Source organism: Dendrobates tinctorius, unplaced genomic scaffold, assembly GCF_039654945.1.
Source record: "Dendrobates tinctorius isolate UK_male_01 unplaced genomic scaffold, ASM3965494v1 ptg000022l, whole genome shotgun sequence".
NCBI classification, from domain to species: domain Eukaryota; kingdom Metazoa; phylum Chordata; class Amphibia; order Anura; family Dendrobatidae; genus Dendrobates; species Dendrobates tinctorius.
Window position 1 is genome coordinate 79,580,913 of NW_027361690.1, and position 26,085 is coordinate 79,606,997.

Sequence of the window (26,085 nt, forward strand, 5' to 3'; positions counted from 1 at the left end):
TGGCAGAAAATACCCAAATGTGACACCATTCTAAAAACTGCACCCCTGAAGCTACTCAAAACTACATTCAAGAAGATTATTAACCCTTCAGGTGCTTCAAAGGAGCAGAAGCAACGTGGAAGGAAAAAAATGAACATTTAACTTTTTAGTCACAAAAAATAATATTTTAGCAACAATTTTTTTATTTTCCCAAGGGTAACAGGAGAAATTGGACCCCAAAAGTTGTTGTCCAATTTGTCCTGAGTACGCTGATACCAAATATGTGCGGGGGGGGGACTACTGTTTGGGCAAATGCAGGGCTCAGAAGGGAAGGAGCCCGTTTGACTTTTTCAACCTAAAATTGGCTGTAATTGAGATCGGACGCCATGTCGCGTTTGACGAGCATCTGATGTGCCTAAACAGTGGAAACCCCCCACAAGTGACCCCATTTTGGAAACGAGACCCCCTAAGGAACTTATCTAGATGTGTGGTGACCACTTTGAACTGCCAAGGGCTTCACAGAAGTTTAAAACGCCCGGGCGTGAAAATAAAAAATCATATTTTTTCCACAAACATGATCATTTAGTCACCAATATTTTGTTTTCCCAAGGATAACAGGAGAAATTGGACCCCAAAGGTTGTTGTCAAATTTGTCCTGAGTACGCTGATACCCAATATGTGGGGGGGGGGGCACTACTGTTTGGGCACATGGCAGGGCTCAGAAGGGAAGGAGCCCCGTTTGACTTTTTCAACTTAAAATTGGCTGGAATTGAGATCGGACGCCATGTCGCGTTTGACGAGCGTCTGATGTGCCTAAACAGTGGAAACCCCCCCACAAGTGACCCCATTTTGGAAACTAGACCCCCTAAGGAACTTATCTAGATGTGTGGTGAGCACTTTGAACCCCCAAGTGTTTCACTAAAGATTATAATGCCCGGGCGTGAAAATATAAAATCCTGCTTTGTTCCCACATAAATGATCATTTAGTCCCCAATTTTTAATTTTCCCAAGAGTAACTGGAGAAATTGGACCCCAAAAGTCGTTGTCCAATTTGTCCTGAGTACCCTGATACCCCACATGTGGGAGAAAACTACTGTTTGGGCACACGTCAGGGCTCGAAAGGGAAGTAATGACGTTTTGGAAAGCAGACTTTGATGGAATGGTCTGCGGGCGTCATGTTCCATTTGCAGAGCCATTTATGTTCCTAAACAGTAGAAACCCCCCATAAGTGACCCCATTTTGGAAACTAGACCCCCTAAGGAACTTATCTAGATGTGTGGTGAGCACTTTGAACCCCCAAGTGTTTCACTAAAGATTATAATGCCCGGGCGTGAAAATATAAAATCCTGTTTTGTTCCCACATAAATGATCATTTAGTCCCCAATTTTTAATTTTCCCAAGAGTAACAGGAGAAATTGGACCCCAAAAGTCGTTGTCCAATTTGTCCTGAGTACTCTGGTACCCCACATGTGGGAAAAAAACTGTTTAGGCACACGTCAGGGCTCGAAAGGGAAGTAGTGTTGTTTTGGAATGCAGACTTTGATGGTCTGCTGGCGTCATGTTCCGTTTGCAGAGCCCCTGATGTGCCTAAACAGGAAAAAAACCCACATGTGACATCATTTTGGATACTAGACCCCCAAAGAACAAATCTAGATGTGCCCCCAACTAACCTAATGTAAATTAGTAGTGCATGGAGGTGTGGTACAATTTGAAGCAATCCTTCATACACAGGCCAGGTTTTTCGGGGCAGGTGTCGCATTGATAAGTGGTGTCCCTGCGTATTCCTTTTTTGTAACACACTCGACACCTTTTTTGCGGCTTACCTTTTCTTGGGGTTGGCAGGAGCACCCCCGGAAAATGCTGACCTGGTACAATACGAGCACCTTCAGTTCCAGAAGTACTGGGGCCGCTCATTCCTGAGCGCCAAACATCAGGGCCTTAACCACTACCTCCTGGAACTGAAGGTACGACATATCGCTGGGGCATGCACATTGTGACAGCAGGAATGCGTTGAGCATTGCCATTTGGACGATGTGCACGGCCTTCCTCAATGCATTGTACGGTTGGAGGAGTTGATCGGAGAGATCAACGCCCCCCATGTTTTTGTTGTACCCCACTACACGTCGGTTTGCGGACCTGTGTAGAGGTACCCCGTACAGTGCAGAGGGTACTGCCATCACCGTGTATGGTGGTCAAGAGATGGACATCTCTCTTGTCCTTGTACTTGACCACCAGCAGGTGGTCGCTACATTGGGCTCTGCTCTCACCTTTTCGGAGCATCTGCCCAAGTAGCGTCTTCGGGAGGCCTCTCTGATTTTTGCGGACAGTACCGCAGGCTGCGGTACGTCGCTCAGAGAGGGATTTGTAGAGTGGGATGCTGGTATAAAAGTTATCAGTGTCGAGGTGATAACCTTTATCCAGCAGTGGGTGCACCAAATCCCACACAATTTTCCTCACTCACTCCCAGGAAAGGAGGACACTCAGGGGGTTCAATCCGGGTGTCCTTCCCTTCGTAAACTCTAAACCTGTGGATGTACCTTGAGATACTCTCACACAGCTTATAGAGTTTGATTCCGTATCTGGCCCTCTTACTGGGCAGGTATTGACGGAATCGCAGCCTTCCCTTGAAGTGAACCAAGGACTCTTCCACGCAGATGTCCCTTTGGGGCACGTACACTTCAGCAAACTTTTTGTTGAAGTGTTTGATGACCGGCCGAATTTTGAAAAGATGGTCAAAGTTGGGGTCATCTCGTGCGGGACACTGTTCATTATCAGTATAATGCAGAAACTTGTGGATGGCCTCAAAACGCGTCCGGGCCATGACCATTCGGAACACTAGAGTGTTGTATAAAATATCAACACTCCAATATTGCCGAATTACCGGCTTCTTCAGTATCCCCATATGGAGGACCAGGCCCCAAAACTGTGTCATTTCATCTGCGTCTACAGACCAGTTTGAAAATGTTGAACGCGGGTTTTGCTCCAAAAATTGACGAGCGTACAAATTAGTTTGCTCCACCATGAGATTAACAAAATCCTCAGAGAAAGACTTTGAAAAAGTCAATTTCTGTGAGGCCGGTGGTGTCAAACTTGATTCCTGATTCTGCCACAAAATCAGGAATCAGTGGCTCGTAATTTTCGGGGGGGCGAGGTCCATACGGGGAGCACTGGGTCAGCTGTGGTGTGTTAAAGGGGACCTTAAAAGGCTCAGAGAGATGGCGTCATGGATGTATGTGACGCCATCACTGCAGGGAATCAAACAAACACCAAAGCATCACGTAGGGCGTATTGAGGCATTCAACAGGTGGGAATTTGATATTTTTTGATTTGTCACATTTTCGGCTACTTGTTATTGAAAATTTGGAGAAAATTGGTTAAAACCTAAAGTAACAGTACGGTAACTATTATTTTAGCAACTTAACAATAGAGGACTTAAGAAAATAAATTATTTCACTTTGGTTTTTTTTCACCTAGCAATATACAGCATTATTATTATAGCATCATTTATTCCACGGCACTTTACATGTGAAAAGGGGTATACATAATAAACACAATACAGTAAGTAGACTTGATACAAGTGTCTGTAACTGTCTCCTGCTTCTATCTCTTACTATACATTAAAATGAAGTATAAAATGAATGCACAATTTCAGCGTGTCCTCCATTTACTATTTCTCAATCACACAATACCACATACAGTGCATATGAAGGAAAACAACAAGACTCACGGTGACTCCCTGCAGTAACACAATAATAACAATAGATGGCAGCACTAATTTAACTTTAGTCTTGCATTAAAAAAAAACACCTGTCTTGTTTCCATTAATTTACCTTTATATTGTATTATAAGTAATGTACTGCTTGTAATCAAAGTCCGTGCAGAGTAATAAAGTTATAGTGCAAAGTAAATCATGGCTTATTTCACTCCTCACTGTGATTCAATACATCTTATAGTTTCCCTACATTCAGGAGGGCCGGTATTGAAAATAAATCACCCTCTGTCCAGCAAAAAATATGGACTAGTACGATGCGACCTGCAGTCACATCAGCAGATTTTGCTTTGCTTTGTCTCATAGACCCTCTCTACTCGAGTCTTCCTCTTCTTGCCGAGGTGCGGAGTTGAGTGTCCAGTATTCCGATCATCCTCAGAGACGGTCCTTCCTCTGTCAGGATCCATCCCACTCTCTGGCTTGGAAATCTCCCTTTCTGTGGGCTCAGATAATGTCTTTGCAGAACAACTCTACAATAAGAAGCAGAAAATCTTATTTACCCGGATCTATCATGTCAGCATTTAACTGCATTTAGTACAGAAACTCTGCACCCTTAGCGGATCTGGAGATCCTCAACCGTGAAGGAACTGGACGGTCCGCTCCCAATGACATGAGCTTGTGAGCAGAATAGAAGCAGCTCTTGGTCTTGAAGGAAGCTATACATTTTTTTTTTTTACCACACGGCACTCAGTCCATGCGCTATCCTTTCTGCTCACGGACAGAACAGGGACCAAGACTTGGCTCATCTGAACAAGGCTTTATGCTGAATGTGGATGAACGTGAACATACAACTGGGGCTTCAAACATTCTGAAACGGACACAAATTAAATTCTATGTTGTATATTTGTGCGGCACTTAAAGGGCTGATAACAGGGGACAATACTGTAGATTTAATTAAAGGCTTGAGGTAGAATTACAGAAGTGTTCCTCACAAAGGATATGTTCACACGTTGTGTTTTTGCGGCGTTTTCTTTTTCCCCCTGCAGGAAAAACCTGATATCTTGGCAGTAAAGGCCCCTTTACATTTAGCGATATACCAGCGGTCCCGACCACGATACGACCCGGTCAGGATCACAGGTGCATCGCTAAATGGTCGCTAGTGAGCTGCCACACAGGAAGATCTCACCAGCAATACTCGGCAGTCGTACTTACCTTTCAGACGAAGCGATGACCGCCGTCTTCCGCCAGCGCCCATAGCTCGCTCGTCGGCGCCAGCAGGAAGCAGACGACGAGAAATGGACGTGGACGATCTCAAGCAATCAGCGATAGCCAGCGGGGGAGCCGGTCGGAGGTAAGTATCACATGTAGCGATATCGCTAGTGATATCGCTGCTGCGTCACAAAATCGATGACGTTTTAGCGATATCGCTGTGTGTAAAGCCCCCTTAATAAAAACTCTTTGTAAGCAGTTTCTTTGTCTCTTGTGCATGCTGATAAGGTTTAGTGCCCCCCCCAAAAAAAAAAAAACCACATTACAACAGCCTTAGGTTTTTTCACTAAAACCTAATACCCGCCAATTCCCCATGACGTGCGCAACTGGTGAGTGCCGGAGTGTGTGGATCCGCTTCCGGCGGCGATGACAGCACGCATGCGCAAATGTGACACGTCATCCAATCAGTCAAACTATAAAACACTGGCTGTGAGATCCCGCTCTCATTTCCTTTTTGATAAAGTGAATGCGAAAAATGGGTCAGGATCGTTCCTGGCTCCTTGGCATACTTACACTCACATCATGGGTAAGCACTGATGTACATAAGTGTACTATTGTCTACGACTTGCAATAGAACCACAATAATTTGAGTGAATACCCCATAGCAGGTCTCAGATGGCCTGGTCTCTGATACTATGTGCATCACGGCAGCATAGCTATATTTAACCCCTTTCCTACATTAGATGCACTATTCCGTCCATGTGACCTGGGACCTAAGTCCCAAGGACGGAATAGTATGTCTAGCGCGATCAGCTGCGCTCACGGGTGGATATCACAGCTGACACCAGGCACTGTGTGTCAGGGGCGGTCACAGACCGCCCCCGACACATTAACCCCCGGCACACTGCGATCAAACATGATCGCAGTGTACCGGGGGTTTAGGGAAGCATCGGCAGGGAGGGGGCTCCCTCCGTGCTTCCCTGAGACCCCCGCAGCAGCGCAATGTGCAGCACTGCTGCGGGGGTCTCCTTCCCTGCAAATGGCGGCGGGGACCTGCAGGGAGCTGGCTTCCTCATGCCTGCAAAGCGCCGGCATGAGGAAGCCTCCGGCACTGCCTGTGACAGATCGCTGATCTGTCACAGCGATCTGTGATGTGACAGATCAGCGATCTGTCACATGACAGTGATTCCCCAGTAATAAAGTTAAAAAAAATAATAATATTCCCTAATAAATTCATTTTTTGAAAAAAAAAATAAAATAAATAAAAGTACACATATTTGGTATCACCACATCCGTAACAACCCACCCTATAAAACTGTCCCACTCGTTAACCCCTTTATTGAAACCCTTAAAAAATAAAAAACAAAGCTAAAAATAAAGCTTTATCATCATACCGCCGAACAAAAAGTGCAATAACACGCGATCAAAAAGACGGATATAAATATCCATGGTACCGCTGGAAACGTCAACTTGTCTCGCAAAAATCGAGCCGGCACACATCGTCATCAGCGAAAAAAATAAAAAAGTTATAGCTCGCAGAATAAAGCGATGCAAAAATAATTATTTTTTATCTAAAATTGTTTTCATAGCATAAAAGCGCCAAAACATATAAAAAAAAAAAGACATAAATGAGGTATTGCTGTAACCGTACTGACCCGAAGAATAAAACTGCTTCATCAATTTTCCGCACGCGGAACGGTGTAAACGCACCCCCCAAAAGAAATTCATGAAACGCTGGTTTTTGTTCATTCTGCGTCCCAAAAATCGGAATAAAAAGCGATAAAAAAAAAAATCACGCGCCCGAAAATGGTACCAATAAAAAACGTCAACTAGTCCCGCAAAAAATAAGACCTCACATGACTCGGTGGGTCAAAATATGGAAAAATTATAGCTCTCAATATGTGGTGATGCATAAACTATTTTTACAATAAAAAGCGTCTTTTAGCATGCGACAGCTGCCAAATATAAAAACCCGCCATAAATAATAAATCAAACCCCCCCGTTATCACCCCCTTAGTTAGGAAAAAAAAAAAAAAAAATGTATTTATTTCCATTTTCCCATTAGGGCTAGGGTTAGGGCTAGGGGTGTGTTGGGGTTAGGGTTGGAGTTAGAATTGGGGGGTTTCCACTGTTTTGGTACATCAGGGGCTTTCCAAAAGCGACATGGCGTCCGATCTCAATTTCAGCCAAAAAAGTCAAATGGCGCTGCTTCCCTTCCGAGCTCTGCCATGCGCCCAAATAGTTGTTTACCCCCACATATGGGGCATCAGCGTACTCAGGACAAATTGCACAATAACTTTTGGGGTCCTGTTACTCTTGGGAAAGTAAAAATTGGGGGTGAAAAGATAATTTGTGTGGAAAAAATATGATTTTTTAATTGTACGGCTGTACATGATAAACTTCTGTGAAGCCCTTGGGGGGTTCAAAGTGCTCACCACATATCTAGATAGATAAGTTCCTTGGGGGGGGTCTAGTTTCCAAAATGGGGTCACTTGTGGGGGATTTCCACTGTTTAGGTACATCAGGAGCTCTCCAAGCTTGACATGGCTTCCGATCTGAATTCCAGCCAATTTTGCAGTGAAAAAGTCAAACGGTGCTCCTTCCCTTCTGAGCTCTGCCATGCACCCAAACAGTGGTTCCCCCCCACATATCAGGTATCACCATACTCAGGACAAATTGCACAATAACTTTTGCAGTCCAATTTCTCCTGTTACCCTTGGTAAAATAAAAAAATTGAACCTGAAGTAATTTTTTTTGTGAAAAAAAGTTAATGTTCATTTTTTTTAAACATTCAAAAGATTCCGGTGAAGCACCTGAAGGGTTAATAAACTTCTCGACTCTGATTTTGAGCAACTTGAGGGGTGCAGTTTTTAGAATGGTGTCACTTTTGGGTATTTTCTATCATATAGACCCCTCAAAGTGGCTTCAAATGTGATGTGGTCCATAAAAATAAAATGGTGTTGTAAAAATGAGAAATCGCTGGTCAACTTTTAACCCTTATAACTTCCTAACAAAAAAAAGTTGGTTCCCGAATTGTGCTGATGTAAAGTAAACACGTGGGAAATGTTACTTATTAAGTTTTTTTGTGTGCCGTATCTTTGTGATTTAAGAGCATAAAAATTCAAAGTTGGAAAATTGCAAAATTTTCGCCAAATTTCCGTTTTTTTCACAAATAAACGGAAGTTATATGAATGAAATTTTACCACTAACATGAAGTACAATATGTCACAAGAAAACAGTGTCAGAATCACCGGGATCCATGGAAGCGTTCCAGAGTTATTACCTTATAAAGGGACAATGGTCAGAATTGTAAAAATTGGCCCGGGCATTAACATGCAAACCACCCTTGGGAGTAAAGGGGTTAAATTGCACTTGTTTTGATTTTTTGATTATACGTGCCTGCTGCTGTGGTACACATGTATCTTGGCGATCAGATTGTTCCATGACTACTACCATGATGTTTTTACTATGACTGCATATCTACCATTATTCATGTCTTGGATACATGATTCATTTGTCCTTTTCTGTTATTGTTTGTGAATAGTAATCTTTTTCAGTATGTATAATTGCTCATTAAAGATTTTTGACTTTTTACACATTGCACAGCACTCCAATTTTTGGTTTTCTATGTTATATAGGAGTATACAATTACCATCCATATCTAATTACATGGGAAAATATAAATGCTTGATGAAGCTAATACACTCCCAACTATGTGACATTCATGTAATCTCTGTGAGTTGGATTCCATTCTCTAGATGTGTATTGAACACTTTGAAACCCCCAGGTGCTTCACAGAAGTTTAGAACATTAAACTGTAAAAATAACAAAAAAAATCCCATTTTTCCCACAAATGTTTTTTTTAGCCAAAAATTATGGGGGCCATGTCACATTGGCAGAGCTCAAGAGGTGCCAGAACAGCAAAAACTCCACATAAGTGACCCCATTTTACAAATTAAACCTCTCAATGAATTTCTCTAGGGGTGCAGTGATTATATTGACACCGCAGGTGTGTCACAGAATTTTATACCATTAGGCAGAGAAGAAAAAATAAATTTACATTTTTACCACCAATATTGTGTGTTAGCCCCAAGTTTTACATTTGCATACTGGGGAATGGGTAAAAAAATGGCACCAAAACTTGTCCCATAATTTCTGCTAAATCTCCCCTCAAGTGACCCCATTTTGGAAATTATAACCCTTTGGCAATTTGTCTACAGGTGTAGTAACAATTTTGACTCCATGGGTGTTTTCCAGAAACAAGCAGCATTGGATGTTGCTGACTAAAAATTGCAAACTGTCGTTGTAGTGACCAGTACGCTGTAGTGACCAGTACATTATGCCCAGCTCAAGCTTCTGGAGACATGTACCCATAAATTAGGTGAGCTCTCATCGCTACAGAAATGCCAAACATGTAGGCGCTAAATGTGGTTTAGGCACACTGGGGCTCAGAAGAGAGTGGGGCATTTGGATTTGAGGGCGCAGAATTTGCTGAATTTCTTTTGGAGGGTAAGGAGTCCTTTCGCTTTTCCAGAGCCTTTTTATTAACAGTAGTGTGGATGCACCGTATATTTCCATTAACAGATGACAGACCTGAGTGGGGACTTGCTTTTTTTGTGGTATGAGTTGAAGCTTTTATTGGGAACATTATACATAACATTTGGGATCACATTTATTCGGAGCACTTACTTTGCGGCTTCCATTTAAATTTCTGAGTGACGCGATTCAGATGAAACCCCGAGGGATCCATTCACTATAATGATGCAGCAGAACTACTCTGGACTCAGTCTGGCCTCTGTTCAGCGGTGTCCTTCTTTTTAGAAATGCACAAAACTGTGGCCGATGGAACTTTTATGCAATCCTAAAAAGACGGACACCGCCGAATCACAGGTCAGACGGTGTCCACAGTGCCGCCATTTGCCTCGTTATAGGGAATCTTACGCCAGAGTTCGTGTCTGAATCACGCATTTCAGAGATTTACATGGAAACTCCGATGTAAGCGCTCGGCGCAGAGTGCAGGATAAATGTGCACCAAGCCTTACTGCAATCTTTGGAACGCAGAATGAACAAACCAACAGCAGGTGGTGCGGGTTGGTGCAATTACAGCGATACCAGATTTACATTGGCCTTTTATGTATGGCTTATCTGATGCTCTGCAATGCTTCAGCACTGCCGCGCATTGGAGCAGCGTCTAACAGGCAGACTTTCAGCAGGCGCCCTTAAGCCACCTTCCCTGCAGGACCCCGCAGCCATTTTGGGGCCGGGGGGCTCCATGGGGACCATCAAGACAAGGCGATCGCATTGCGTAGAACTCAGGGAGCCTCCTCCTTGCGTGCGATCTCCTTGCTGTCCCTGTCACTACTGACAGATGCATCAGAGGGGTTAAACGCCTGCGATCGGTGCTAGCATCGATCATGGGCGTTGCTGCAGGGTTTCAGCCTTCACACAGAGCCGACACCTGCATCCGATCGCAGTGGCGCTCATCGTGAGCCCGCGCCATACCTATACCGTTGTTTGCGGGAACGCAGCTCCCGCAAAGCAGTATATGTACGGTGCATGTCGGGAAGGGGTTAAATATTTCTCCACCAATTATACATTTGTCACTAAATTAACTATAACCCACAATGTTATGTGCATCAAGGAAATCATCCAGCCCTTTTGTTAAAAGCAGTTATAATGTCTGCCATTACTACCTTCTGTAGTAGGGCATTCAGTTAGAGCCGTGCTCAGAAGGGGTGATTCCTTTTAATGCCCATCTCAGATGTTTGAGGACTGCTATTGCTGACATAAGAGTATAAGAACTGATAGAGTTCATCATGTAGACATGCCCTGTACAATGCCGAACAGGCAAAACTGGAATTGAGCAAGCGTGCAAGACACATTCTTCTTGGATTGGACTCCAAGACATTACATTTACTGCTTTCGAACCTTGAGAGTACAATAAGTGAGATTGGATGTAATGTCCCATTAATTAGTGATGCTTTACTATTGTTGTTTCCTTTCAGTTTTTTTCCACACCCATAGAGCTATGAAGTGTAAGATTTAATGACCACAGAAGGTTTGACACTTTTGTCTGCTGTTCAGAGTCTGGCTGTTAAAGAGAGTGTTACCAGTATCTCCAAGCAAGCTTTTAACATTTTCAGCTAAATTCCTAAATCTGTGCGCTATTTCCATACGATGGTAGATCTTCTTTCCTTTTTAGCAAACAGATGCAAGCTGCTGCAGCCTGGAGAGAACTTACAGTAGAGCTGAACTGTTTTGATCTAAATCAAGTTCTAATGTGGTGAAAACCTTCTTACAGAGCTCTGCACAATAATTTGGTCTACCTCTGCCTGTTTCCTTTCCTTGCTCCTTCTCCTCCTTTCTCCATAGAGTTTAATGGGATGTGCTCCATGACACCTGCAGTCAGTCTTATCTGAGAAACTCGGATTTCAGCAGGTTTTTCAGAGTGGATGAGAAGTTGAGAAGAGAAGAAGTGTCTGATAAGTGGAGAAGCAAGCAGATTTCTCTGATAATCTTTGTATTATATAACTTCTACTACTGATTTATGCAAAGTTTGTCGAGTTCCATTATCATCAGAACTGACCACCAGCCAGCAAGAAAACCCTGAAATTTCTTGAGAAAATTTTACGTCTCTCAATGTTTTGCAAAGCCTGGTACGCCAAACTGGTACCAACAGATAAAAAAGTGTCTAAAGTGTCTATTTCCAAAAACAGCTTTCTAGTTAAGGTCACTTGTAAAATTTCCATTAAATGCAGTGGTTGCTAAATGTGGTAAAAATAATTATTTGTATTGCATGCTTATGTGAGCACAGGGGCCCTCTGTGTGATTTTTACCAGCTGAAGGGTTGGCTGAAGGCTTTTTGGACAGCAACAATTTTGAAATATGAACATCTGATTCCTATAAAAGTTCTTTTATTATGCCTTGCTCTCTTTAGATTACAATACCATCTAAAAACTTACCACTGGGGTCTCACCAAGCAGAATCTGGAACCAAATATTAGCGCGCTGACTCCAGTCCCCTGGAGGATCCACTTCCCACAGACGATCTTGTTCCTTGTGACTGTCTGCTAGAAATCTGCCACAGACTAAGAAGAGAAGAATATTACGCTTAATCCTGGAGACAGACTATTTGTGAGGAGTCATGATAAATTAGGACCTGACTGCAGAACAATACAGATGTCATTTTATTAAAAAAAAATGCTAACACATTTTGAGCATCTTGTGGAATTAGAGCAATTCCAGTTCTGCTTGAAACCTTGGTTTTCCAGGATTAAGTATTGTAAATATCTTGTAATTTTGAACTGATCTGGCATATACGCTTGGAAAGCTGCCTCAACCTATGCTGAAGGTATTAGGATCTCACATCCCCATGGTGGTATGGCGTCTGGTGGCAGGACTGTGGAGTCGGAGTCGTGGAGTCGGTGCTCATTTTGGTGGAGTCGGAGTCGAAGTTGGAGTCGGTATAAAATGGACCGACTCCGACTCCTAAAATATATAATAAATTGGGTACAGTAGTTCAATGCAGAATATGCTGAATATTTTTTCATAGGAATTTGGGAAAGTTATGAAATGTCCTATAAATGACTGTTCTATTCCTGATCTAAGGCCACATTCACACACAGCGATTTTCCTGCGTTTTTTGAGGATACGTTATTCAGTTGCAAAAGTAGATCAGCTTTTTAACAAACCGCATCACCTGAAAGATTTTTGAGCTCATAGATAATGTTTTCAATAGCAAAAGCAGATTATCCATATCTGTCTATCCATATCATATCTGTACCAAAAAGAATGAAAGCCGGGTAGCACACAGACTAACACTCCTTTTTTTTTAGCACCAGTCAGGTACACCTCATAGTTGCCCAAAAGGACACCAAGGACAGGCATTGCTCGTCTTCAGTAACATCAACTGATAGTTGGAATAAATAGACTGCATTCATCACCACATCTTCTTAAGGTGCAGGCTTTATTTTCAAGTGTAGGGGTGTGAAGTATGAGGTTCTGCAGCAGCTGAGGTGTGCAGTATGAAATTCTGCAGAACAGTATGAGATTCTGCCCCCCCCCAGGTTTGATCCTGGCTACGCCCATAGTGTGAATGTAGCCTGAGGATCTAGGCTTTATCTTAGCCGAGATAAGTCATAGTATGTGTGTATATGTAATATATATATATATATATATATATATATATATATATATATATATATATATATATATATATATATATACACACACACACACATATACACACACACACAAACACAGTGTAGACCAAAAGTTTGGACACAACTTCTCAATCAAAGCGTTTTCTTTATTTTCATGACTATGAAAACTGTAGATTCACTCTGAAGGCATCAAAACTATGAATTAACACATGTGGAATTATATAATTAACAAAAAAGTGTGAAACAACTGAAAATACTGTATGTCTTATATTCTAGGTTCTTCAAAGTAGCCACCTTTTGCTTTGATTTCTGCTTTGCACACTCTTGGCATTCTCTTGATGAGCTTCAAGAGGTAGTCAACGGAAATTGTTTTCACTTCACAGGTGTGCCCTGTCAGGTTTAATAAGTGGGATTTCTTGCCTTATAAATGAGGTTGGGACCATCAGTTGTGTTGTGCAGAAGTCTGGTGGATACACAGGTGATAGTCCTACTGAATAGACTGTTAGAATTTGTATTAAAGGCAAGAAAAAAGCAGCTGAGTAAAGAAAAACGAGTGGCCATCATTACTTTAAGAAATGAAGGTTAGTCAGTCCGAAAAATTGGGAAAACTTTGAAAGTGTCCCCAAGTGCATTGGCAAAAACCATCAAGCGCTACAAAGAAACTGGCTCACATGAGGACCGCCCCAGGAAAGGAAGACCAAGAGTCACCTCTGCTGCGGAGGATAAGTTCATCCGAGTCACCAACCTCAGAAATCGCAGGTTAACAGCAGCTCAGAATAGAGACCAGGTCAATGCCACACAGAGTTCTAGCAGCAGACACATCTCTACAACAACTGTTAAGACTAGAGGAGACTTTGTGCAGCAGGCCTTCATGGTAAAATAGCTGCTATGAAACCACTGCTAAGGACAGGCCACAAGCAGAAGAGACTTGTTTGGGCTAGAGAACACAAGGAATGGACATTAGACCAGTGGAAATCTGTGCCTTGGTCTGATGAGTCCAAATTTGAGATCTTTGGTTCCAACCATCATGTATTTGTGCGATGCAGAAAAGGTGAACGGATGGACTCTACATGCCTGGTTCCCACCGTGAAGCATGGAGGAGGAGGTGTGATGGTGTGGGGGTGCTTTGCTGGTGACACTGTTGGGGATTTATTCAAAATTGAAGGCATACTGAACCAGCATGGCTACCACAGCATCTTGCAGCGGCATGCTATTCCATCCGGTTTGTGTTTAGTTGGACCATCATTTATTTTTCAACAGGACAATGGCCTCAAACACACCTCCAAGCTGTGTAAGGGCTATTTGACCAAGAAGGAGAGTGATGGGGTGCTACGCCAGATGACCTGGCCTCCACAGTCACCAGACCTGAACCCAATCGAGATGGTTTGGGGTGAGCTGGACCGCAGAGTGAAGGCAAAAGGGCCAACAAGTGCTAAGCATCTCTGGGAACTCCTTCAAGACTGTTGGAAGACCATTTCCAGTGACTACCTCTTGAAGCTCATCAAGAGAATGCCAAGAGTGCGCAAAGCAGTAATCAAAGCAAAAGGTGGCTACTTTGAAGAACCTAGAATATAAGACATATTTTCAGTTGTTTCACACTTTTTTGTTAATTATATAATTCCACATGTGTTAATTCATAGTTTTGATGCCTTCAGAATGAATCTACAATTTTCATAGTCATGAAAATAAAGAAAACTCTTTGAATGAGAAGGTGTGTGTGTACAAACTTTGGTCTGTACCGTATACATGTACATGTATACAGTGTATTACATATTTACAATTTATTACAGTTTTTTGTGTTCTAAAGTTGTATTCCAATAAATATATATTCTGTTCTAAATATCTTGATTATTGATATAGAAATGATTAAATGTCTGATGTTCACATTGTACTACAATAAATTTTTCACTTAAATATAAGCAATATATGTGGGAGTCGGAGTTGGAGTCGGTGTAAGGGAAATTGAGGAGTCGGAGTCGCAGATTTGGCTTACCGACTCCACAGCCCTGTCTGGTGGTATGCCAAGACAGAGTCTTTTGGCATATGAAGGGCCAGTGTGTTTGGTAAAGTGTAGTCTGCTGCTTTATCCTATACGTAACGATACAGTATTCTATATGACATACAGGTGCTTCTCAAAATCTCAAAATTAGGATATCAGCAAAAAGTTAATTTATTTCAGTTCTTCAATATAAAAAGAGTTAATCTTATATATATCTAATATATAAAGTTCAAGTGTGTGTATGTATGTATGTATGTATGTATGTATGTATGTATGTATGTATGTCCGGGATTGGCATAAGCACCGTCGCAGCTACAGCCACAAAATTTGGCACAGTCACACGTCTCGACCCCAAAAGTGTCCTAAGCTATGTTGTGAGGCGAAATTTTAACCCCGCGCGTTCCAATTCACCAAACAATTTTGCCCCTATCTACATAATGGGGAAAAAAAATGTGTGTGTATCAAGCCCCACCCCTCATTATGATGTCAATGGTTGCCATGGCGACGCTGGTGTCATCATAGGTTGCAAGCCCCGCCGCTCATTATGATGTCATAATGGTTGACCATGGGATGGAGGATGTGTGATGGGTACATGGGCACGGGACTATGGGATGGCGGATATGTATGATGGGTATATGGGCACGGGACTATGGGATGGAGGATGTGTGATGGGTATATGGGCACTGGACTATGGGATGGAGGATATGTATGACGGGTATATGGGCACGGGACTATGGGATGGCGGATATGTATGATGGGTATATGGGCACAGGACTATGGGATGGCGGATATGTATGATGGGTATATGGGCACGGGACTATGGGATGGAGGATGTGTGATGGGTATATGGGCATGGGACTATGAGATGAAGGATGTGTGATGGGTATATGGGCACTCGACTATGGGATGGCGAATATGTATGATGGGTATATGGGCATGGGACGGCGAATATGTATGATGGGTATATGGGCATGGGACTATGGGATGGAGGATATGTATGATGGGTATATGGGCACGGGACTATGGGATGGAGGATGTTTGATGGGTATATGGGCACTGGACTATGGGATGGAGGATATGTATGACGGGTATATGGGCACGGGACTATGGGATGGCGGATATGTATGATGGGTATATGGGCACGGGACTATGGGATGGAGGATGTGTGATGGGTATATGGGCACAGGACTATGGGATGGCGGATATGTATGATGGGTATATGGGCACGGGACTATGGGATGGAGGATGTGTGATGGGTATATGGGCACTGGACTATGGGATGGAGGATATGTATGACGGGCATATGGGCACGGGACTATGGGATGACGGTTATGTATGATGGGTATATGGGCACGGGACTATGGGATGGAGGATGTGTGATGGGTATATGGGCACAGGACTATGGGATGGCGGATATGTATGATGGGAATATGGGCACGGGACTATGGGATGGAGGATGTGTGATGGGTATATGGGCATGGGACTATAAGATGAAGGATGTGTGATGGGTATATGGGCACTCGACTATGGGATGGCGAATATGTATGATGAGTATATGGGCATGGGACGGCGAATATGTATGATGGGTATATGGGCATGGGACTATGGGATGTAGGATATGTATGATGGGTATATGGGCACAGGCCTATGGGATGGTGGATATGTATGATGGGTATATGGGCACTTGACTATGGGATGGAGGATATGTATGATGGGTATATGGGCACGGGACTATGGGATCATGGATATGTATGATGGGTATATGGGCACGGGACTATGGCATGGAGCATAATTATAATTTGCTATAACTAACCACAGTTAGTTACTATGCCCGGGCAGCGCCGGGCCCTTCAGCTAATATATTTATATATATATATATATATATATATATATATATATATATATATATATATATGTATATAGATAGATAGATAGAGAGTCATTACAGTGTGATACATTTTAAGTGTTTATTTCTGTTAATGTTGATGATTATGGCTTACAGCCAATGAAAACTCAAATATTTTAATTTTGTGAGATGCACCTGTATTTCTTTAAAGACCATATAAAGTGGTATATTCTGCAGCCCTATCTCAGACATATACCTCCAACCCAAGGAATAAAGAATTCAGCTTGTGAACAGCTCCTTAGCTGATTTTATGCCATTTACCAATCAGCTGTTGGCAGAGTTTATACTTTATATATTAAAGTTCAGAGCATTGACCGCGATGGACGGACTGGACGTGGGTCTCCTGACCCAAACTGTACCGCCTCATATGCACCTATGAGACTTTCAAGTCCAGGTCAGGAGACCCGTAGTCAGTCCGCAATTCAGACTGAATATTGGATATTGTGCAGCCGGCCAAATTCATTGGTTAATCCCCAAAAAAGTGTTGTTTTTTCCACTGACATGAGCAGAGAACTGTTGATCTAGTTTCATATTCGTTGGATAATGTACCCTAATTATATTATAAACACAATAAGTGTGCAATATCTATCCAAGGTAACACCATGTTCTTACATTAGGCTTTTCTTACCATGATACATTTCTGGAGAAATGGGAGAGCTGATACCCAAGGCAACTTCTTGTACAAAAGTCTGACAAAAGTCTTGCAGCATTGCTATCCCAAAACCATGCCGCCGCCATTTCTTCCGCACATAAATGGTGTCCAGAACTGGCAGCATGTAACACTGACTGCTTCGGCCACATAGGCTGCCTGGTTCACAAAAAAAAAACATTAGCCCTAAAGTTACTTTTGGACATAAAGACTGTACACGGCCATTACTTAGTTGTAGGCACTGTGTGTACCCTGATGACTGCCCCTAAATCTGAACTAACTTAAGATCCTAGATATTTTCCAAGCAGAGCATTGTGTCCACCAATGGATGACCACTGGCAAATTTTCAACGCCCTGGAAAACGTGTCCTTTTAAATTTCCAGCTCCTGCTAAAGAATATAGCTGGAGAGATAAGTAACATAGCTGGGAAGAGCCACTGAGGTGTTCTGATTTAAAGGGATTAATCCTGATGACGACCTTTAAAATGGGACCTTTAAAGAGGCTGTCCATTCCTTTATCATTGATGACCTATCCTTCGCATAAGTCATCATTGTCTGATCAGTTGGGGTCCGACACCTGGCACCCCTGCCAATCAACTGATCTCGGTGTTTTTGGCGGCGGCTGCGGGCCGAAACTGCTCGGGTGCAAAGCGTCTTCTGATAGTGGCAGGGTACTGCACATTTGCCTCCTATTAATTTCAATAGGTTATCAATGATAAAGTAGTGGACAACCTCTTCACCCATTTTTTTTTTTTTTTTACATCAAACCGAGTACCTTGGTGTTCCTCAACTGATTCTGGAACAGTTTTTCACTTTATTCTTTGCTTCTCCTATCCAAAGTTATGCCTCCTGGTAATAAAAATGCAAGTTTTTCCTTCAGCCAACTGGGCGTGTACTACTGAACTTCTCTGTGGGTGCGGCCATAATTTGATTGGCCAGCGTCAGAGGAGAAAACGCAAACGCGCAGCTGTCTGAAGGTCGAATTTTCACCATGATTCCTGGAGAATATAACTTTGGAACAAAAGGACACAGAAAAAAAAAGGATAACAGTTCCAGAATTAGTGGAGCAAGCAGCAAGTGGAGGAGGCACTCAGGACCTTCCACTGTATTTTTTTAATTTTATTCTATTTGTATGTTCTCAGAGTAATTGTATCCATTGTCTCATGTAATGATAAAACTCTTCCAATACCCAAAAACATGCTTTTAAACTGATAGGAGCCTAATGTGTCTCTAGTATAGGGAGAATACACTGTGAGCCACCACAAAGCACTATTACAATATGTGTACAGATATGCAGAATATGTCTGTGCTATATTAATACAGAAATGAAAATATCTAGTAATCTGCACCTACCAGTCCAGTGACCCAGATAAATACAAGTTTACATCTACAACTCAGTCACGTGTAATTAGTGCACACGTAAAAGGCATGTGTAATTAGCGCTAGAACAGATTTTCACACATTCTGTGACTACGTGTGTAATTTTTCGAGATCTAGTTACCGTGAAGGAAGAAAGGGGGGGCACTAGTTAATCTATTAACCTTATCCTTAACTTTGACGCAGTGTGTTAAGTGGGATGTATCTGGCTGGCAGGCCATGTTCTCTATGGTCGAACAAGTCTGCAGACTGAGTATATAGTCAAAACACACAGTGGATATTGTCACTTCGGCCTGATGAGACAGTCAACAGGAGGTAATTATTTCTGCTGCTTTAGTGCTGGCCTTGGCACTGGGGAGGCCAGAGGAGACCTCGCTGCCAAAAAATGACCCTGTTTGTTAAAAACACTGACACCACCAAGAAAGAATGCAGCACAGGCAGCTCACAAACAATGTCCTGCAAGCTGACAGCTCACTCCGGGCTCAGAGTAAACATGTCATTACCGGACAACAGGGGTCACTTAAGCATCATTAAGTCCTGGCACTGCTAAATCACTTCCATTGGCTCAAGAAAAATATTTTTTTTTTCCTTACACTATTTGTAGTTTGCTGCGATATTCAAATCAACATACTTTCCCACATGCAAACAGAATTTGCTATAAACGGCATATTCACGGGGTGTTTCTTCCACTCAGTGAGTTTGATGGTACTGCAATGTTTTGGGTTTTTTTGTCAAAAGAAGCAATTAAGGCTAGTTTCACATTTGCGTGTCAGGGAGCAGCGACGGCCTGCGCACGGCCGCCGCTAAGCCCCGCCCCCTGCCGCGCCTCCTCCGGTAGCTCCGCCTACCGGCGCATGACGCTGCATGCGTCCCCTATTTTTATCACTGGGGGGTCATACAGATCCCACCACTGTTACCGGTATGTCACAGATGACACCGAGAGATCACTCAGATCCCACCAGTTTGTCAGTGATCTGCAACTCTGCTGCCTCAAATCATCAGGACAATTATGCTATTGACTGATGAGTGATGGACGAGGCTGCTTCTACTATTAAGCTGGATATTGGGGAAGTGAGAGTATGGTATATACACCTTCGATTCTGGCTCATGGAATATACAGCTCTGGCAAAAATTAAGAGACCACTTCCAAATGTAAAGTTTGTCTGATTTTTCTCTTTATCGGGATATTTTTGAGCAAAATGTAAACTTCAGACAACAAGTCTCCGAATTTCCAAGCAATAAATTTTGTTTCTTTTTTCTGAAAAGGAGAAATGGTTAAAATTAAAAAAAAAACAAAAAAACAGTGCTTTCAGACCTCAAATAATGCAAAGAAAACAAATTCATAATCATTTAGAGACAATAATACGAATGTTTTAACTCAGGAAGAGTTCAGAAATCAATATTTTGTGGAATAACCATGATTTTTAATCACAGCTTTCATGCGTCTTGGCATGCGTTCCACCAGTCGTTCACACTGCTTCTGGCGCAAAAATTTAAGCAGTTCTCCTTTGTTTGATGGTTTGTGACTATGCATCATCCTCCTGATTACATTCCAGAGGTTTTCAATGGGGTTCAGGTCTGGAGAATGGGCTGCCCATGACAGGGTTTTGATGTGGTGGTCCCTTAATTTTTGCCAGAGCTGTATATCTGAAATTTGTTATCTAAACCAAACAACTCCTTTATCATTGTTGCAGCACCACTGACCAATACGAATAAGTGAATGTTAACATATACAGTGGGGCAAAAAAGTATTTAGTCAGTCAGCAATAGTGCAAGTTCCACCACTTAAAAAGATGAGAGGCGTCAGTAATTTACATCATAGGTAGACCTCAACTATGGGAGACAAACTGAGAAAAAAAAATCCAGAAAATCACAATGTCTGTTTTTTTTTCATTTTATTTGCATATTATGGTGGAAAATAAGTATTTGGTCAGAAACAAGCAATCAAGATTTCTGGCTCTCACAGACCTGTAACTTCTTCTTTAAGAGTCTCCTCTTTCCTCCACTCATTACCTGTAGTAATGGCACCTGTTTAAACTTGTTATCAGTATAAAAAGACACCTGTGCACACCCTCAAACAGTCTGACTCCAAACTCCACTATGGTGAAGACCAAAGAGCTGTCAAAGGACACCAGAAACAAAATTGTAGCCCTGCACCAGGCTGGGAAGACTGAATCTGCAATAGCCAACCAGCTTGGAGTGAAGAAATCAACTGTGGGAGCAATAATTAGAAAATGGAAGACATACAAGACCACTGATAATCTCCCTTGATCTGGTGCTCCACGCAAAATCCCACCCCGTGGGGTCAGAATGATCACAAGAACGGTGAGCAAAAATCCCAGAACCACGCGGGGGGACCTAGTGAATGAACTGCAGAGAGCTGGGACCAATGTAACAAGGCCTACCATAAGTAACACACTACGCCACCATGGACTCAGATCCTGCAGTGCCAGACGTGTCCCACTGCTTAAGCCTGTACATGTCCGGGCCCGTCTGAAGTTTGCTAGAGAGCATTTGGATGATCCAGAGGAGTTTTGGGAGAATGTCCTATGGTCTGATGAAACCAAACTGGAACTGTTTGGTAGAAACACATCTTGTCGTGTTTGGAGGAAAAAGAATACTGAGTTGCATCCATCAAACACCATACCTACTGTAAAGCATGGTGGTGGAAACATCATGCTTTGGGGCTGTTTCTCTGCAAAGGGGCCAGGACAACTGATCCGGGTACATGAAAGAATGAATGGGGCCATGTATCGTAAGATTTTGAGTGCAAACCTCCTTCCATCAGCAAGGGCATTGAATATGAAACTTGGCTGGGTCTTTCAACATGACAATGATCCAAAGCACACCGCCAGGGCAACGAAGTAGTGGCTTCGTAAGAAGCATTTCAAGGTCCTGGAGTGGCCTAGCCAGTCTCCAGATCTCAACCCTATAGAAAACCTTTGGAGGGAGTTGAAAGTCCGTGTTGCCAAGCGAAAAGCCAAAAACATCACTGCTCTAGAGGAGATCTGCATGGAGGAATGGGCCAACATACCAACAACAGTGTGTGGCAACCTTGTGAAGACTTACAGAAAACGTTTGACCTCTGTCATTGCCAGCAAAGGATATATCACAAAGTATTGAGATGAAATTTTGTTTCTGACCAAATACTTATTTTCCACCATAATATGCAAATAAAATGAAAAAAAAAACCAGACAATGTGATTTTCAGGATTTTTTTTTCTCAGTTTGTCTCCCATAGTTGAGGTCTACCTATGATGTAAATTACAGACGCCTCTCATCTTTTTAAGTGGTGGAACTTGCACTATTGCTGACTGACTAAATACTTTTTTGCCCCACTGTATACTCACAGACTAGTGTGTGTTCATGCGTAGTAGTAGTAGTAGTAGTATAAAAACAGAAAAAGTTTCAATATATTTTTTAAATTAAAGGATAACTCAAATAATGCACCTAAACACTTATGCCCTGATTCATCAAGATAGGCGATTTTCTTGCTGGGTTTCATGCGGAGACATGGTGGAGTCAGAAGCTCTTGATTCATGAAGAGATAGATGCTCCTGATTCATGAAGATGCGTGTAACGAGTGGCGCGCGCCTCTGTGTTTCAAGCCAGAAATCTCAGGCCACGTTCACTATTTGTAAACCAAAACCAGGAGTGGAACTATCATGCTGCTGCGATGCGGGTAGGTGCAGGCTCCACAAGATGGCAGTAGAGTGGAAGCAGGACTGCACCTAAACAGAGCTGACCTGCAGTGCAGCAGCAAGGCTACCACAGGTGGCAGCAGAGTAGTCAAACTAGCCGGGTCAGATCATACACTGTAGCGCAGTACAAAAGGAATACGCAAACTCACGATCAGGGACAAGCCAGAGAATCAGCAACGATAGGAAGTGGATAAGACAAAGACAAAAGTACAGAAGCAGGTCAGGATGCAAGCCAAGTCAAAACCAGGGAGTCAGCACGCTAAAGGGAAACACTGAGCTCAGGACGGGAATAGGGGAAAACAGAAACACGGGATCAGATAGCAAACGTAGCAGTACCAATCAGAGTCAGCTACAGCAACCCTAGGCAGGAACTATAACCGACATCGCCTGCAGGAAGCAGCAGCGATAAATAGCAAACCTGAACCCAGACAGAGGCTGAGAAAGGTTAACCCCTTCATGACCAGACCTGGAAAAAGGGAAAACACGACTCCAACCCCGGTCTGGACCATGACAGGAACAATCAGAGGAAAAGTATAATAGAAACACGTCACCACTTCTGCATTTATCAGCCACTCTTGGTTTTGGCTTACAAATACTGATCTAAATTACTGGCCAAATACTGAATGTGTGAATGTGGCCTTACTCTTTGACTCTCGCTGTGGAGCTCCCTATTACTGTAGTCCTTTATTTTCTCCCTGCTGTTGAGAGATCCACAAGACACAGGGAAGAGAAAGAACAAGATATGGTTAAGCTGTTTTATGTAGCCCTATCACCAAAAAAGGGATTTGCAAACTGTCTATGTGTATGATAACTTGCTAGTTAATGAAGTCCTATTATTACAGCAGCATCAGCCTGGCAGTGTGCATGGTAGATGTGTACCAAAAGTTGAAAGGAAGAAACTGCACTAGGCTTGTAGATACAGTGACTGGTGACCAGGCGGCATCTCCAGTGTACATCTAACTCAGCAGACAGTGTTAATAGCTAAGAGTCACGGAGAATACAGCATATAAGGCCTGTGAAGTTTCAATTTTTTTAACTAGAAGTGCGCTTTAAAACCAAGACAATATTTGTGTTGCCTATTCAGGTCTCCACCCTTCTCTTCTAGAATGGTATGAGCATGACAGCAGAAGAAAATCGATTCTGCGCTGACCACGCCAGAAGAGGAAACTAGCAGGGACCACGGCCAGTGCAATGGAGGACCGGCAGCACATCATTAGGTGAATATAGGCCATTTCTTTATTTTAGTACATTGGGGCCATAGGACAGGTCCTAGAAAAGGGGCATAGAACTCCTTTAACAGAACAAAAACACAACTAGTAAACGGTTAATAAGTCAGCTGAGGGGAAACAGTTAGGGATTTAAGAAAAAGAGGGTTGCAGTTTATGTCATTGACAAATATTAATTTTCATTTCCTTAAGACAATGAAAACCATATGACAATTAGCAACCAGAGTCTGCAGCACAATGTCATGCATGGATTGAAAACGTGGTTCCAATTTCATATTGTTATGAGAAAACCAGAAAACTCTTCTTCCTTTCTCCCTGTAAGCTTAAACACACACTCGGTTTTTAACCTGATATTAACGGCAACATTTATCAAAAACACAAAATTGTAACTGAATATGTAGAATACGCCACATTTGATCGGAAAGACAATAAAATACACATACAGTGACATTTTGGGCATTCACCTTTGTTTTTGTACGTGTAGAACGCCACAGCCTCTCCGTGGTGCCAAAATATCTTGGCCAGCTCCCCTGCAGAGTGTGGAAGGAAGCAAACCCCAGTCTCTGAATCGCCGCCCTCCACAAAGCCACACACCAGGCAGTTCAGAACAAAGAGGACAATCCTTTCTCCACATGTCTGAACCTGAGGAATGACAAACTTGATTACTCCAAAGGAAGTACCAATTCTCAAAGAATCACAAACTGCTGACAAGATCACTTCTCAGCCTCGCTACATGAGTAATAAAGAGATCGATCGGTGCTTCAGGCCCAGAAAACTGTGACATGATGCGAGAAAAACAACATTAGGAAAACATAATCTGTCACGGCGAGTCCCAGCCGGACTGAGGACAAAGCAGCTGCAAAGCTCAGAAATAATATGGTTAATATTATAGGAAATTTATAGTGTTTCTGATCCGACTGCTCAGCCTCATAGACATATATGCTTACATTTAAGGGAGGCAAAATTACACTATAAAGAAAGCACATCTACATCTGGGGCCACGTTCTGTGAGAAGAAGTATACATGTATTTCCAAAATGTGTGGAATGCTCAAAAAACCCATTCATTGAATCAATACTACCCATTCCTCCTTTAGCCCAGGCTCCCAGTTCTTATATTGATGACAGCAATGTCAACTCCTGTCCCTCTTGCACACTTGAGCTTTCCATGCAATTCCATGAGGGGCAAATAACACCACATTTTCTTCAGGGGCATTGAAGGGAGAATGTCTGATCACTACAGATTCTGCATGCTAAAAGGAGTTGTCTCTGATAAGAAAACCCCTTTAAATAAAAAATATATATAGATCACTCACCTTTTTCAGTCCTTGTTGGACTGGATCCATTGACAGTAAGACTTCATCTACACCCAACCACTTGTCATTCATATACACGGCCAAAACTGAGATGACACACAAAAAGTAACATATTAAAGAATAAAAAGACGCTTACAAAGGCAGGAAAATGTAATAGAAATGGGCCCTTCTGCTGACTATAAAGCAGTATGTCTGGTAATCACATTGTTAGGCTCTACACAGCTAAAGTCTATTCTTCAAAGTGGATCATCCAGGACATGGGATAAGCGATACTGCATCTACCCATCTGACTCCATGGACAACACTCAGGTCAGTGTTCAGACACGTCATCAGTACATTCATGTATGGTTTATCCAATGTCTACCATCTGACATCTTCTATAAGGGCCATTATCGACGCTTAACAGAAAAAACTATTCCACACCTGAGTCTCTTTTCTTTGGGTTTACTAAGAGCAGCATTTTCTTAGAATCGTCATCTCGGAACAAAGGGGCATGAAGAACACAATTTGCATCTACGCTTATCTGTAAAAGGAACGGTGTTTTAGTGAATCCATTAAGGTTCCAAATGTTACAAGGTTAGCAGACAATTTTATCCAGATGCTTAGTTTTGGGTAAATTTCTTAGTGATCGCTCTCAAGATGTACTTTCTTGTGAAGATCCTGCTCGTGATGGGAGTCTTACAGATAGTGATCTCAGAGAAATAAAATCAGACCTCTTCTACCTACAGTGGCATGTAAAAGTTTGGGCACCCCTGGTCAAAATTACTGTTATTGTGAACAGTTTAGCAAGTTGAAGATAAAATGATGTCTAAAAGGGCTAAAGTAAAAGATAATACAAAATATATAAATAGTTTTT

General features: G+C 42.5%; 1 protein-coding gene across 1 annotated transcript in view; it reads right to left on the reverse strand.

The window, feature by feature from the left end:
- Positions 1–3,467: 3,467 nt before the first annotated feature.
- LOC141084226 (protein FAM169B-like) overlaps positions 3,468–26,085 on the reverse strand; it is a 37,307-nt gene continuing 14,689 nt past the window's right edge. Inside the window, exons 3-8 of the mRNA XM_073568772.1 lie at positions 25,653–25,752; positions 25,230–25,315; positions 24,380–24,557; positions 17,592–17,771; positions 11,860–11,984; positions 3,468–4,218 (exon numbers count right to left, since the gene is read on the reverse strand). Of these exons, the coding sequence (XP_073424873.1) occupies positions 4,024–4,218; positions 11,860–11,984; positions 17,592–17,771; positions 24,380–24,557; positions 25,230–25,315; positions 25,653–25,752 (864 nt within the window). The 3' untranslated portion in view covers positions 3,468–4,023. The remainder of the gene's footprint in view (positions 4,219–11,859; positions 11,985–17,591; positions 17,772–24,379; positions 24,558–25,229; positions 25,316–25,652; positions 25,753–26,085) is intronic.